Source organism: Mytilus californianus, unplaced genomic scaffold, assembly GCF_021869535.1.
Source record: "Mytilus californianus isolate M0D057914Y unplaced genomic scaffold, xbMytCali1.0.p SCAF_25, whole genome shotgun sequence".
Classification (NCBI taxonomy): Eukaryota; Metazoa; Mollusca; class Bivalvia; order Mytilida; family Mytilidae; genus Mytilus; species Mytilus californianus.
In genome coordinates, this window is record NW_026262674.1 from 3,603,095 (window position 1) to 3,620,266 (window position 17,172).

Consider the following 17,172-nt stretch of genomic DNA (forward strand, 5'->3'; position numbering starts at 1 on the left):
GTGCAAAAGAAGATACTTCTATTAAATTGCTTATTTCTTGACCAATTTCAATGGGGTTTTATTCTTGAATTCTTGGGGTTCTTTAATATGCTGAATCTAACCGTGTATTTAGTTTTTGGATTTTGGGCCCCGTTTTTCAATTGGTCCACATTGAGGTCCAAAGGGTCCAAAATTAAACTTTGTTTGATTTCATCAAAAATTGAATTATTTGGGTTCTTTGATATGCCAAATCTAACCGTGTATTTAGATTCTTAATTTTTGGTTCCGTTTTCAAATTGGTTTACATTAAGGTCCAAAGGGTGCAAAATAAAACTTAGTTTGATTTTAACAAAAATTGAATTCTTAGGGTTCTTTGATATGCTGAATCTAAACATGTATTTAGATTTTTGATTATGGGCCCAGTTTTCAAGTTGGTCCAAATCGGGGTCCAAAATTAAACTTTGTTTGAATTCAACAAAAATTGAATATATGGGGTTCTTTGATATGCTGAATCTAACCATGTATTTAGATTTTTGATTTTTGGGCCCCGTTATCAACTTTGTCCACATTGAGGTCAAAAGGGTCCAAAATTAAACTTTGTTTGATTTCATCAAAAATTGAATTCTTGGGGTTCTTTGATATGCTGAATCTAACCATGTATTTAGATTTTGGATATTAGACCATAATAGGTGAATGTCCAATTTGAAATTTTTAAGTTCTTAGACCACATTCATTCTGTGTCAGAAACCTATGCTGTGTCAAATATTTAATCACAATCCAAATGCAAAGCTGTATCAAGCTTGAATGTTGTGTCCATACTTGCCCCAATTGTTCAGGGTTCGACCTCTGCGGTCGTATCAAGCTGCGCCCTGCGGAGCATTTTATTTCAAATGTTGTACAAATACTCAAAAATTATCACAGAACTATCATGACTAGAGTTGATAAAAGAATCCCCATTTCAATGTTCATCATTTTCACTTTTGTCATTTCAGTGATGGGATTTTATTCATAAAACATTTAACATTTTGAATAAGTATACCATAACCTTGACCCCTGTTAATATACTGACAAGAACTCAAAAGAGAAATCAGCACATTCCTATCCCTATTGAGTTCTCAAGGCAATGAAAGATACAGGATCAGTTTGTCAAGAATATGACAACACGCTCGTGGGGCATTTATCTGCGCTGCCACCATGGAGTTAATTAACAGTTACTTATTTAATTTGCAGCATTGCAGTATTATCATTTGAGGTCAAGTTGTCAAAAGTTCCTGTCAATATAGTTGGTCAATTTCGTAGCAAATCTTTGAATGTGTAAGACTCGTCCAATTAATGCTAAGGTGACAATGGCTCCAACCCGTTCCTTTGGTGCAGATATTTAGATGGAATGGCAGACCAGTTTACAAATACCACACACTAAGTCAAGTATTCTTAGATTGATTTCCACAACTGTCAGGATTCTTGTTTATGATCCGCATATATGTCAGTTTTATTTTAAAAGACAATTTTATCTACTAGTTATTGACCATCATTCAATGTACTTTTATGCATTTAGTCACCATCAACTGTGGTGTGAAATATTAGTTTGTATACATTTTAATTGTATGCAGGTCTCTATGCATTATTAACCTATTTTCTATGTGCCTTCCTTTGATATCAACCCCACTGTAATGAAATAGACTGATGAAAAATTACAACAATGTAGTTTATACATATAGACAGAAATATTTGTCCTTTTTAGTTTAGACAGACTCCTACATCAAGGAAAACTGTTATCAGCTGTTTAAATGAATGAGCTTGACAAGTATTCAGCAACATTTTTTAGTCCCCTACCAACGAAGTCGAAGGGGACTTAAGGTTTTCATTCCGTCTGTCTGTCTGTCTGTCCATCGGTCAGTCCAGCAAATCAGTTTTCCACACCTTTTTTCTTCATGCTTGAAGATATTTTTTGATATTTGATATATTGTTTTATCATTACAAGTTACAGATCAGAATCGAATTTTGTTTCCGTCTGATAATTTTGTGCAGAGTTATGGTCCTTTGACTTAGAAAATTCACTTAAATAAACAGTTTTCCACACTTTTTTTCTGCATGCATGAAGATATTGACTATATATTTGTTATATACTTTACACCATGACAAGTTATAGATCGAATTAGCATTTTGTTCCAGTCCAAATAATGTTTAAGCGGTGGGGGATTATGTATTGCAATGCAATAATCTCAGAATGCTTGTTTAATAAGGTGTTATTAAAAGAGACAATGGAAAACTTATAGTGTATCAAAACTATAAGAAATGCAGAATGATTATAAACTTCTTTTATGACATATTTTGATTTTTTTTCAGTATTCTTGCAATATTGGGTCAATTCCATCCTGACCTATTGCAAGGTTGTATATGCAGGCATTCCTAAGATCTTGTTTGTTGCCACTCACAAGGACAAAGTACCAAAGGTGAGTGATCTAATGTTAGCTATATAATAGTGAGTTATTGCCATTTGAAACACTTGAAAAATGTGTAAAAACTGCCTCATAAGAGCTTTTATACTTACATAATGATGTCATGGCCATATGTCTTAACTTGACCAAACTTTGTGTGAAACCACACTTTTGAAAGAACAAGATCCCTATTGATTTTAGGTAAAACACTAAAGATCAGATTACGGGGCCTATAAATCAGTCAGAGCTCTGACATAAACAAGTCAGAGCTCTGACATAAACAAGTCAGAATAAAATGACTTCTTCAAGTCAGAAAGTGTTTTGAAATTCTGACCTGCACGCGTCAATTTTTGTTTTGCGTAGTTTTCACTCGAGTCCGTCAAACCAGAAGTTATTTTGAATTTGCCGCCGATCTACGACACATACGATCACGTGGTTTTTTGCAAGAGATCACGTGTTTGAGAGTCGTTGTTTTGGAAGTGTCTCGAACGAGAAGTCATTGAATATTATATTGATTATTTACGATTTTTAGTGAAAATCTAGGTCATTGTGGGCATTTTTAGAAAGGTAATTCATATTACCTCCGTATTTTCATGGGCATTTTTATATTTTTTGCCTATAAAGAAGTTCCTTGCAAGTGATTTTTTTGCTGTTTCATGAAGGCGCGCGACCTGTAAATACGGACGCGTGGTCTTTTAGATGACCTGGTGTTTGACAATTCTGACTTGTTCAGGTCAGAAAATGTTGTTATGATAATGAATTGTTATTTTCGGGAGATAACTCGTGTTGTCTTAAACAATATTAACATTATTAACCAGTCAGTGCAATTTAAAAAGTAAAATTATTGCTTCGAGCTGAACATCGTCACGTGATTTTTCTATTTTTAAACTCAATCACGAACTGATTCTGTATCTGTATGAATACGTTGTCGATACCAATACTGGCTTTAATACAACGGTTTGAGAGAGCGCCGCCGATTTATTGACGGGGCGTGAGAGCAGATTTAAAGCTCTCTACGCTTGATGCGCGCACTACAGTGTCGTCTAGCTGATTCCACGCGATCACTGTCTTTACAAAGAATGAGTTTGTATATTGTGGTGTTTTGCTTGGTGGAATGTCAAAACACTTAGAGTGATTTTTTACTTGTTTTTCCACAATATTTGTTGCGTGGTATTCTTCGAATTTCTTGGCAGTTATGGTTCTCTTCGGACGTGCTTTTTTGAGGAATTCGTCTGGTTCAATAGCGGGAACCAGTCCCTCAACCACTTTGTACATAAATATTAACTTCTGGCTTGTTCGTCTTGTCTGGAGATCTTGTAGTTCCAGTTGGGCAAGCATTTTGGAGACACATCCGTCCTCTCTTGACTTGTAGTCTCTGGTGATAAATCTTGCCGCTTGGCGTTGTATCCTTTCAAGCTTATTTATGTTAGTTACTGTGTAGGGGTCCCATACTATGGCTCCATATTCCATCGTTGATCTGACGAGCGAGATGTAAGCTGTTTTAACCTTTAACCTTTCTGATTCGTTTCTCCCTATGAGAAAAACGATCATTGTGAATATTGATATGATGATAATGAAAGGAAAATGGGAAAAATTTTAATAAAAGAAAAAGGAAGGGAGGGGTTTAACTAAAGAACCCAAGGGTTTTTTTTTTTATTTTTAAAGTTATAACTTGAGAGCAATAAGTGATGCACACACCTGGTCTTCATTTATGATCATGGGACATGATAAAACAAATCAAATGAAATGTAGGGCAAGTCTCCAGGGATCACCCCTATCCCTGTCATTTCTCTATTCCTCTTTATAATGTCAAATTGATTTGAATGAAATATACCGGGCTAGTCTCCAGGTTTACCCCCGGCCCCACCCCCTGCCATTTGCAAATGTTCTTATATTTTGTAAACGGTAGAGATCCCCACCCCTAAACCATATATATTCTTGTATGGGACAATTTAACAAATCAAATGATATGTTGGGGAGGTCCCTGGGGGTCACCCCTACCCCTCCTGTTTGAAAACTTGTAAACGGTCGAGATCCCCACCCCTAAACTATATATTTTCTTGAATAGGACAATAAAACAAATCAAATGAAGTATAGGGGAAGTCCCTTGGGGTCACCCCCACCCCCTCCTGTGTGAAAACTTGTAAACGGTTGGGATCCCCACCCCTTAACCGTATATATTCTTGTAAGGGTCAATAAGACAAATCAAATGAATTAAAGGTGTAGTCCCTGAGGGTCACCCCACCCCCTCATGTTTGAAAACTTGTAAACGGTCGAGATCCCCACCCCTACACCATATACATTCTTGCATAGGACAATAAAACAAATCAAATGAAATATAGGGGAAGTCCATTGGGGTCATCCCCATCCCCCTTTTTGAAATGTTCTGGATCACCACCCCTAAAGGTAAACCATATGATATTCCTGTTCGTCATTTCAAGAAGATTTGAATGACATGCAGGGTCAAACCCTAGGCGTCACTTATGCATATCACTTTACTAGACAAAACCAATTTGTACTGGAACTTGCCCAATGTCAGGCAACCATGGGAATGACGAATTATGGGAGCTTAAATTTGTTTGGGAGACTTCGTAACAGCATCCTGTTACAATTATTTCTTGTTTATTTTAATCTGCTGAGAGACCACCTTTACATATTATATTTATCAGTGTTTGTGCAAACAGAATTGTCTATTCAGTATTATTTTCCTCTCACATGCATCACATCTTATTAATTACATGGATATAGGAAGATGTGGTATGAGTGCCAATGAGACAACTCTCCATCCAAGTTACAATTTATAAAAGTAAACCATTATAGGTCAAGGTACTGATCTTCAACACGGAGCATTGGCTCACACCGAACAGCAAGCTATAAAGGGCCTCAAAAAATTACTAGTGTAAAACCATTCAAACGGAAAAACCAACGGTCTAATCTATATGAAAAAATAAAAATTTTTGGCATATTTGTTTTCCTGTGAAATTACACATCTATAATTCTTACCCCAGATGCTTAGCCACATGAAGCATTTACCTCTTATTTGAGACATAGATAGTCTTTGTTTCTACAGAAGTGAGAAGAACATTGGAAGTCAGAATGTTCTGACTTATAAAAGTCTGAATGTTCTGACTTATAAAAGTCTGAATGTTCTGACTTAATAAGGTCAGAAAGACTCAGAATGATCTGAAAATACTGACTTTTTTTAATGTTTAGAGTATTTTAGAATATGAATGCACTTGTCATGCTAGTACCATAAGAAACCCTGACAAGATTTTGTTCCCAAACAACAATTTTTAAAGATATTAAGAATAACAATGTACAATGGAACATAAATTACAAAGTTATAAGTGTTGTGAAAAAAGCTATTTAAAAAAAATCAATAGATAGTTATCTTTCAACTTTTACATGTATTTAAAAAACAGTGAAAATATTATGGATTATATGTACGGCTTCTTGAAGGACAACAAAGTTACCATATTTGGTCTGAATTTGTATGTTTTTTCTCCTCAAATTTTTTTAACATTATTAATGACGGCTTTTTTCTTAACTAATTTTAAACATTCTTAATTATAATTAAATTTCCCCAACATTTTGCTTACAAACTCTTTAATTTCTAAAGTCAAATTGAAAGCTGTCTTCACAGATTCAATGTGTCTGAAAATGTCATATTGAAAAAACAATACTTTTATATCCTCAAATAAAATGGGTATACCATGAGTTTAATGGTCATGCAGATATGCAATCCAGGATGTTAACAATCAGAGTTTAGATTACAGTCATATAGTAATAGGCAGAGTTTTTCTTATATAATCATTAACGTAAAGATAATTGATTAATAGAGGTTTAGTTTAATATAAGTAATAAACAAAGCTAATTAATACACTTGCAATAACATACATGAAGTTAAATTAGTAAATACAGAATATTCATAAAAAATTCAGACAGAAATACTGTAATAGGTCAAGTCATTAGGGACGACATCAAAAGTTCAATATAGGATAAAAAAACTTAATTCACATCACATAGTTTTTTCACTGATCCACCCATCCCCCCTCTTAACTTAATTTGGGAAAGATTGATTGACCAATATGGATTTATGTAAAATCGATTTTGGATAAACAAAACTTGCAGCAACTTTAACCCCACCCCCACCCCCAAACTATTTGATTTAAGTTTTTTTATCATACATTGGTCTTTTGATGGCGTCCCTTAGAATGTGCTGACTTTGTACATGTTGTAGTGATAGTTATGGCACCCATACAACATATAGGAATCAGTCAAAAGGAGAGAAAAATTCCCGAAATTTGTCACATAGTGACATTTGTGAGTCGGAATAACAAAATATAGACTCATTAATCTCTCCATCTTTTCAAAAATTATGAACCAGATTTTATGCATATCCATTTAGTTTTTGATGGACTCTTTTAAGTCAGAACATGATTTGACCTGTTTGAGTCAATTTGCAGAACAAAATTTCCAATCAAAGCTATGTGTTCTTCCTCTTAGCCCCCTTCTGAATCTGCCACTGTTGAGTTTATTAATTGATTTTTCCATACATTATCATTAATATCAAATGGCAATGCCTGACTTAATAATTTCAATAAATTTAGTTTTTGACTGATTTTTTAAAGTCAGAAGATGACTTGACCTGTTTAAGTCAATTTGCAGAACAAAATTTCCAATCAAAGCTAGGTGTACTTCCTTTAAGCCCTGCAATGCCCGGCTTAAATATTTCAATAAATTTATTTTAGTTTTGGACTGACTCTTTTAAGTCAGAACATGATTTGACCTGTTTAAAACAAAATACATTTAATATTGAATATACCAAATAAACTTTTTTATTGTCCTCATTATTGTGACTTATGGGGACTTTATTCTCTTTGTCTTTTATCTGGCTCACCCATACATTTTTAAATCAATATAACAATACTATACTTAAAAGTTGTAATAAGTTTAGTTTTGTTTGACTCTTTGAAGTCAGAACATGATTTGACCTGTTAAAGTCAGTTTACAGAACAAAATTTCCAATCAAAGCTAGGTGTACTTCCTTTAAGCCCTGCTTCTGAATCTGCCATTTTCGAGTTTATTATTTGATAAGTTTTTAGAAACAATTAAGTCAAATGGTTATTTATTTTAGGGGATCTTACATATATTTCCTGTGTCTTTTATCTGACGTTCCCATACATTCATTAAATAACATATGGCAATGCCCAGCTTATATATTTCAATAAATTTATTTTAGTTTTGGACTGACTCTTTTAAGTCAGAACATGATTTGACCTGTTTAAAACAAAATACATTTAATATTGAATATACCAAGTAAACTTTTTTATAGTCCTCATTATTGTGACTTATGACTACCTTATTTCGTCTGTCTTTTATCTGGCTCACCTATATATTTTTAAATCAATATGACAATACTAGACTTAAAAGTTGTAATAAGTTAAGTTTTGTTTGACTCTTTGAAGTCAGAACATGATTTGACCTGTTAAAGTCAGTTTACAGAACAAAATTTCCAATCAAAGCTAGGTGTAATTCCTTTAAGCCCTGCTTCTGAATCTGCCATTTTCGAGTTTATTATTTGATAAGTTTTTAGAAACAATTAAGTCAAATGGTTATTTATTTTAGGGGATCTTACATATATTTCCTGTGTCTTTTATCTGACGTTCCCATACATTCATTAAATAACATATGGCAATGCCCAGCTTATATATTTCAATAAATTTATTTTAGTTTTGGACTGACTCTTTTAAGTCAGAACATGATTTGACCTGTTTAAAACAAAATACATTTAATATTGAATATACCAAGTAAACCTTTTTATAGTCCTCATTATTGTGACTTATGGCTACCTTATTTCCTCTGTCTTTTATCTGGCTCACCTATATATTTTTAAATCAATATGACAATACTAGACTTAAAAGTTGTAATAAGTTAAGTTTTGTTTGACTCTTTGAAGTCAGAACATGATTTGACCTGTTAGAGTCAGTTTACAGAACAATATTTCCAATCAAAACTGGTCTTTTCCTCTAAGCCCCCCCTAATCTGAATCTGCAACTGTTGAGTTAATTAATTGATAAGTTTGTTTAGAAACAATTCTGTCAAATGGTTTTAAAATAATATTTTTTATAACCAAAAGTTCCATATGTTAACTTAACAGAAAAAAAAGTCATAAAAATGCAGAAATAGAATAAAATTTTAAGATAATTTGATGAAATTTGTAAACAATAGACATTTGAATATTAAATATACCAAATAAACTTTTTTATAGTCCTCATTATTGTGACTTTATTATTGGGTGTCTTTTATCTGATTTTCCCATACATTCTTAAATGCATATGACAATTCCAGACTTAAAAGTTGCAATAATTAGTAAAAGTATAGTTTTTGACGTGACTCTTTGAAGTCAGAACATAATGTGACTTGTTCAAGTCAGTTTGCACAACAGGATTTACCTCAATGAAATATTAAGATATCAAATATATACCAAATTAACTTTTATATAGTTCTAAAAATTGTGACTTAATATTTGTGATCTTTTTTCCTACTTGTATCCATACATTCTAACAATCACATCACAATCATGACAATGCCCGACTGTTACAGTTGCAATCCATTTAGTGTTTGACAGACTCTTATAAGTCAGAACATGATTTGACCTGCTTGAGTCAGTTTACAGAACACAATTTCCAATGAAAGCTATGTGTTCTTCCTCTTAGTCCCCTTCTGAATCTGCCACTGTTGAGTTTATTAATTGATAAGTTTTAAGAAACAATTAAGTCAAATGGTTATTTATCTTAGAGGATCTTGCATGTATTTCGTGTGTATTTTATCTGACTTTTCCATACATATCATTAATATCATATGGCAATGCCTGACTTAAAAATTTCAATAAATTTAGTTTTTGACTGATATTTTTAAGTCTGAACATGATTTGACCTGTTTAAGTCAATTTGTCAGAACATAATTTGACCTGTTCAAGTCAGTTTGCAGAACAAAATTTCCAATTAAAGCTAGGTGTACTTCCTTTAAGCCCTAGCTGCTTCTGAATCTGCCATTTTTGAGTTTATTATTTGATAAATTTTTAGAAACAATTAAGTCAAATGGTTATTTATTTTAGGGGATCATACATATATTTCCTATGTCTTTTATCTGACGTTCTCATACATTCATTAATATCATATGGAAGTGTCCAACTTTAAAATTTCAATAAACTTAGTTTTGGACTGACTGTTTTAAGTCAGAACATGATTTGACCTGTTTAAAACAAAATACATTTAATATTGAATATACCAAATAAACTTTTTTATATAATCCTCATTATTGTGACTTTAGGGGACCTTATTTCCTCTGTCTTTTATCTGGCTTTCCCATACATTTTTAAATCAATATGACAATACTAGACTTAAAAGTTGTATTAATAAGTTTAGTTTTGACTGACTCTTTGAAAGCAGAACATGATTTGACCTGTTAAAGTCAGTTTACAGAACAAAATTTCCAATCAAAGCTAGGTGTTCTTCCTTTAAGCCCCCCCCCCCCTAAATATGAATCTGCTACTGTTGAGTTAATTGATTGATAAGTTTTTTTAGAAACAATTCAGCCAAATGGATATTAGAATTTTATTTTTTTTGGCAACCACAAGTTCTATGTGTAAACTTAACAGAAAAGAAAAGTCATGAAAATACAGAAATAAAATAAAATTTTAAGATAATTTGATGAAAATCTTTAAAAACAAAATGCATTTGATATTGAATATACCAAATAAACTTTTTTATAGTCCTCATTATTGTAACGTAAGGGGACCTTATTTCATCTGGCTTTTATCTGGCTTTCCCATACATTTTAAAATCAATATGAAAATCCTAGACTTAAAAGTTGAAATAAGTTTAGTTTTGTTTGACTCTTTGAAGTCAGAACATGATTTGACCTGTTAAAGTCCGTTTACAGAACAAAATTTCCAATCAAAACTAGGTCTTCTTCCTCTAAGCCCCTCCCCCCCCTTTTTTTCCCTTTATCTGAATCTGCTACTGTTTAGTTAATTAATCATGTTAATTGATAAGTTTTTTTAGAAACAATTCAGTCAAATGGTCTTTAAAATAATATTTTTTACATCCAAAAGTTCCATGTGTTAACTTAACAGAAAAGAAAAAGTAATGAAAATACAGAAATAGAATAAAATTTTAAGATAATTTGATGAAACTTGTAAACAAAATACATTTGAATATTACATATACCAAACAAACTTTTTTATAGTCCTCATTATTGTGACTTTATTATTGGGTGTCTTTTATCTGTTTTTCCCATACATTCTTAAATGCATATGACAATGCCAGACTTAGAAGTTGCAATAATTAGTTAAAGTATAGTTTTTGACTGACTCTTTGAAGTCAGAACATAATTTGACCTGTTTAAAACAAAATACATTTAAATATTGAATATACCAAATAAACTTTTTTATATAATCCTCATTATTGTGACTTTAGGGGACCTTATTTCCTTTGTTTTTTATCTGGCTCTCCCATACATTTTTAAATCAATATGACAATACTAGACTTAAAAGTTGTAATAAGTTTAGTTTTGACTGACTCTTTGAGGTCAGAACATGATTTGACCTGTTAAAGTCAGTTTACAGAACAAAATTTCCAATCAAAGCTAGGTGTACTTCCTTTAATCCAAGAAAGTCCTTGCTTTCAGACTGCTTCTGAATCTGCCATTTTCGAGTTTATTATTTGATAAATTTTTAGAAACAATTAAGTCAAATGGTTATTTATTTTAGGGGACCTTATTTCCTCTGTCTTTTATCTGGCTTTCCCATACATTTTTAAATCAATATGACAATACTAGACTTAAAAGTTGTATTAATAAGTTTAGTTTTGACTGACTCTTTGAAAGCAGAACATGATTTGACCTGTTAAAGTCAGTTTACAGAACAAAATTTCCAATCAAAGCTAGGTGTTCTTCCTTTAAGCCCCCCCCCCTAAATATGAATCTGCTACTGTTGAGTTAATTGATTGATAAGTTTTTTTAGAAACAATTCAGCCAAATGGATATTAGAATTTTATTTTTTTTGGCAACCACAAGTTCTATGTGTAAACTTAACAGAAAAGAAAAGTCATGAAAATACAGAAATAAAATAAAATTTTAAGATAATTTGATGAAAATCTTTAAAAACAAAATGCATTTGATATTGAATATACCAAATAAACTTTTTTATAGTCCTCATTATTGTAACGTAAGGGGACCTTATTTCATCTGGCTTTTATCTGGCTTTCCCATACATTTTAAAATCAATATGAAAATCCTAGACTTAAAAGTTGAAATAAGTTTAGTTTTGTTTGACTCTTTGAAGTCAGAACATGATTTGACCTGTTAAAGTCCGTTTACAGAACAAAATTTCCAATCAAAACTAGGTCTTCTTCCTCTAAGCCCCTCCCCCCCCTTTTTTTCCCTTTATCTGAATCTGCTACTGTTTAGTTAATTAATCATGTTAATTGATAAGTTTTTTTAGAAACAATTCAGTCAAATGGTCTTTAAAATAATATTTTTTACATCCAAAAGTTCCATGTGTTAACTTAACAGAAAAGAAAAAGTAATGAAAATACAGAAATAGAATAAAATTTTAAGATAATTTGATGAAACTTGTAAACAAAATACATTTGAATATTACATATACCAAACAAACTTTTTTATAGTCCTCATTATTGTGACTTTATTATTGGGTGTCTTTTATCTGTTTTTCCCATACATTCTTAAATGCATATGACAATGCCAGACTTAGAAGTTGCAATAATTAGTTAAAGTATAGTTTTTGACTGACTCTTTGAAGTCAGAACATAATTTGACCTGTTTAAAACAAAATACATTTAAATATTGAATATACCAAATAAACTTTTTTATATAATCCTCATTATTGTGACTTTAGGGGACCTTATTTCCTTTGTTTTTTATCTGGCTCTCCCATACATTTTTAAATCAATATGACAATACTAGACTTAAAAGTTGTAATAAGTTTAGTTTTGACTGACTCTTTGAGGTCAGAACATGATTTGACCTGTTAAAGTCAGTTTACAGAACAAAATTTCCAATCAAAGCTAGGTGTACTTCCTTTAATCCAAGAAAGTCCTTGCTTTCAGACTGCTTCTGAATCTGCCATTTTCGAGTTTATTATTTGATAAATTTTTAGAAACAATTAAGTCAAATGGTTATTTATTTTAGGGGATCTTAACATATATTTCCTGTGTCTTTTATCTGACGTTCCCATACATTCATTTAATATCATATGGCAATGCCCGGCTTAAATATTTCAATAACTTTATTTTAGTTTTGGACTGACTCTTTTAAGTCAGAACATGATTTGACCTGTTTAAAACAAAATACATTTAATATTGAATATACCAAATAAACTTTTTTATAGTCCTCATTATTGTGACTTATGGGGACCTAATTTCCTCAGTCTTTTATCTGGCTTACCTATACATTTTTAAATCAATATGACAATACTAGACTTAAAAGTTGTAATACGTTTAGTAAGTCAGAACATAATGTGACTTGTTTGAGTCAGTTTGCACAACAGTATTTACCTCAATGAAATATTAAAATAATAAATGTTTTGCTCTAAATACATTTAGCTTAAAGTGGACGAGAATATATCTTTTATTAACATAGTCTTATCATGAATAAGTGTCTTGTTTTTCCTTGGAAGATTTGAAGTATTGTCATGTAATGTATCCAATATTGTATTTTGTAAATCTTTTGATATTCAGAAAATTGTATGTATGATCCATTTTTTCTCACCTGGTTTTTCTTTGTATTTTGAAATAATTGAAAGTGATGAGATAAATATATTATGTTTAGATTCTGGAAAGGAGAAGGTATGATGTCAGATGAGCCCCACTTTTTAAAACTCTTTGATTCGAAACTAGTAATCACCATATTTTTATGGAGATTGATAACAAAGTGGTAGTAATGAATGCTTCAAATCAGAACAAAAATGACCTCTCGAAGTCAAAATGCATTAAAAAGGGGCATAAATCTTATTAGAATTTGAAGATATTAAGTCACAATATTTTGTGCAAAATCTGACCTGTGGAAGTCATTTTATGATAAATTAAAGTCTGACATAAACTGACCTGTACAAGTCATATTCTGTTGAGTGCAAGAAGGGAGACAACACTTACATCAAATTATATCTGACCTATGGAAGTCATTTTATTCTGACTTGTTTATGTCAGAGCTCTGACTGTAAATAGAGTAGAAGATAATTATGAAGAACCACTAATAGATAAGTAAAAGATGTTTGGTATGCAATTGTATCAATATTCAATTTGATACATCTCATTTCCATGGAGATTATTTGCCCTGCCACTCTCAGTCATGGTCTATTGACTTAAAACAATTGCTCAGTTTAAATGTTAAAGTTTGTATTTAAGTCAGTTTTATTTCAACAAATATGTTGTCAATAAGAAACTCTGGCATTTAGTAGTACTGCACCAGATGCACTTCTCAACAATAAATGTCTCTTCAGTGATGTTAGAGGCCAAAATATTTGAAAGTCCAAAGCGTAATACAAATGTTGATGAGTTAAAAATACAAAAAAAAAGGATATATAGCCAAATCTGGACAAGGAATGTGTGACGACGATACATGCAATATTTTTAAAAATAAGTTCAATTTTTTATAACTGCAAATTTAAATTAAACAATATCCCTATTTTATGCAAATACCGAACTACTGGCTACTAGGCTATTAATACCCTCTTGGCCTGTTTTAGATTTATTGCCAACTTATTAAATGTAACTTATTTTTTATGCCCCTGACATAGCGTCTACGTATGTACGTACCTCCCGAATTTGGTTTCCGTTCTCTAACTTAAGTTTGCCTCAACCAAATGTTATGAATCTTACACACAATGCTCATTACTACAAAACACAGAACAGGATTGAATTTGGGTGGCGTCACTTTTAACTTTCAAGAGTTATGCCCTTTTACAAAGAAAAAAAATAGCTGAATTTTGTCTTTCCGTTCTGTCACATAAGTTTGCCTTAACCAAATGTTATGAAACTTATACACACTGCTGAATACCACAAAACACAGATCAAGTTTGAATTTTGGTGTCATCACTTTCATCGTTCTAGAGTTATGCCCCTTCACAAATGGAAAAATTGCTGATTTTTTTCGTTTCTGTTCTCTTACATGTCTAATTTTAGTTTGCCACAACCAAATGTTATGAAACTTATGCAAAATGCTTATTACCACACAACTCAGATCAAGTATTAATTTCGGTAGCGTCACTTTTATCATTTAGAGCTATGACCCTTTATAATGTTATATGCAAGCGGGGGCATCATCTGTGTTCCATGGACATATTCCTCATTATTTAATTAATGTTTCTATACTAGGTTCTAGGTAAAAGTGTGAATTACCAAAAAAGATATCAATAGCAAGTTCTTCTTTGAAAAAAAATATTCTAAAGACGCTTTTTTTCACTTTATTCCCCTTTTAATGTAAAATTTAACAACTGTAAAAAGTTTTGTTTTTGACTGTTATCTAAAAGTGTAGAATTTACCTGTAAAACTAGATGTATCTACTCTGAAAATTTGAGATAAATGCAATTATATTCTAGTTGGAATTTTCCATCATTGAAGATGCATATTGATCATGGTGTGTGATACAGGCTCTTTACAGCCTCAAGTTTATTTATCTTGCATCTTTTTTTATGTTTAACAGGAGAATGTTGAGACACGACGTGAAGAGCTTTACAGTGGAATTGAGGAGTTGTTTAAAGACCATGAGGGACAACATCATCTGGTCCTTAGGCCTCTAATATTTGTCAATGCCAAAGATCAAGCTGACCCAGAAATAGAAGTTCTGAAGAAAACAATTACAGATCTTACATTCGACCACCCATGTTGGGGCGAAAGGATGCCGAATGCTTGTGTTCCACTAGAGCTTGAGATCGCTGAACTAGTGGCAGAAGGAAAACAAATTATGTCTTTGGCTGAAGTTAAAGAATTAAATGCCAACAGCGAGGTGTCTGTCCTGTCCCCTGAGCAGTTGACTGATTTTCTACATTTTCAGCATTCTCTTGGGAAGATTGTTTATTTTGATACCCCACAGCTGAGAGATAATGTAATGATCAGCCCCCTTCTTATGGTGGAAGTTATGAGATCTTTTATCACTGGTGTGTATAAATATATATTTTAATTGTGTAGTGAATATATATTGCAGGTAAAATATTAGCATATAAAAAAAGTGTTTACCTACCTTTTTATTAGATCACGACAGACTGTTTGACCTTGCCCTATACTAATATTTGTGTTGGTATGTGAGAACGTTTATGTAATATAACTAGTAAAAATTGATATTTTATTTTTCATTCACGGTGTCAATAAATGTGAAGTGCTGGCAATTTTGAACCGGATTTGCGGCGGAAAATATCGGTTATTTATTTGGTGATGTGCGGCGGCAGTTGGGCAGCTGCGTAGGCGGTCGGAATGATGCAAACACTCTCTGTGCAATAACTTGAAAACACTTTGACGAAATCTTTAAAAAAATAGATATGTTGTTACCTGTGACTAACATGACTAAAGGAGGTCAAGTTTGAATTTTTTTTCATCGACCATGCATATATTACAAGACAACGACTGTTTGAAATTAGGTTTCTGGAAAGTTATTGGATTGACCACCAGATTCTATGGTTTAATATTAAATAAGGTGTAAAACTCATAAACGTATTTCTTTAATTATTGACTTCATGATATCTGCCTATCCACCACACCTGCTGAACAATTGTTGGCCTTTCTATTTCTGAACTCGGCCTTCTTTTACTTTAGGGGCCCCAACAATACTATTAAAAAATGGAGGACCCCACAATATATAGTGTATTTAAAATGCATTGCGCTGTTGTTTTAATTATACTGTTGATTTGATTGGCTTGACAAGTATTTTGGCTTGTATATAGGTTGTGAGACCCCTAAAGTAAAAGAAGGCATTATTGCACTCTTTTTACTTCAGGGGTCCCATTAAAATTACCTATATATAGGTTGTGGGACCCCTAAATTATAAGAAGGCATTATTGCACTCTTTTACTTTAGGGGTTCCATTTAAATAACCTCTAAATAATTGAAACTTGGCTTTTTTCAACCCATTACTTCTTACAACAGGTAAATATTTAATATCATTACAAAAACATACTTTTATGGACCAAGACCTCTAAAGTAAAATCCAAAAATGTTGGGACCCCTAAAGTAAAAGAAGGCCCTGAACCCTACACAAATTTATGTTTTTATTGGATTCTGTTAGGGTGTCCACATTTCAAATGATGTTTTTACATGTTTGAAAAAACGGTTTTGCTGTCACTCTGACAGTCTTTTGTCTATGTTGTGAAAATTTGGAGAAGATGGCGGTTTTGATTATTTTTTTCAATTTTAACTGAAACTGATATTTAATTGATATATACGGTATAGATATAACTATAGAACTTCATGGTTTCTAAATAAAAAAATGCTAAGAAACTTTGAGAATGGAAGTAGTTCTATCTTGTTTTAAGTTGAATACTAACACAATTATGTTTTGAGACAATGTTTAGTTGTTATATATTTTTACTGAAACTCTTACAACTGTTAATGTAAAACAATGGAAACTCTTACAACTGTAAAAAAATAGAAATTCTTACAAATGTTAACTAGAGGCTCCAAGGAGCCTGTGTCGCTCACCTGATATTTTTGTTTACAATTAATGCATGAAATAATGCAAT

The 17,172-nt window shown here is 32.0% G+C and overlaps 1 protein-coding gene and 1 long non-coding RNA gene across 2 annotated transcripts in view; one reads left to right on the forward strand and one right to left on the reverse strand.

Annotated features, from left to right (window-relative positions):
* Positions 1-17,172, forward strand: part of LOC127732561 (uncharacterized) — a 92,996-nt gene that overhangs the window by 35,709 nt on the left and 40,115 nt on the right. The window contains exons 4-5 of the mRNA XM_052241613.1: positions 2,326-2,432; positions 15,144-15,597. Coding sequence (XP_052097573.1) covers positions 2,326-2,432; positions 15,144-15,597 — 561 coding nt within the window. The remainder of the gene's footprint in view (positions 1-2,325; positions 2,433-15,143; positions 15,598-17,172) is intronic.
* Positions 7,955-11,383, reverse strand: LOC127732590 (uncharacterized). The gene is made up of 3 exons (XR_007996327.1): positions 11,199-11,383; positions 10,661-10,905; positions 7,955-8,233 (listed from the first exon to the last, which is right to left on the reverse strand). It is a non-coding gene; the product is annotated as an uncharacterized LOC127732590 (long non-coding RNA).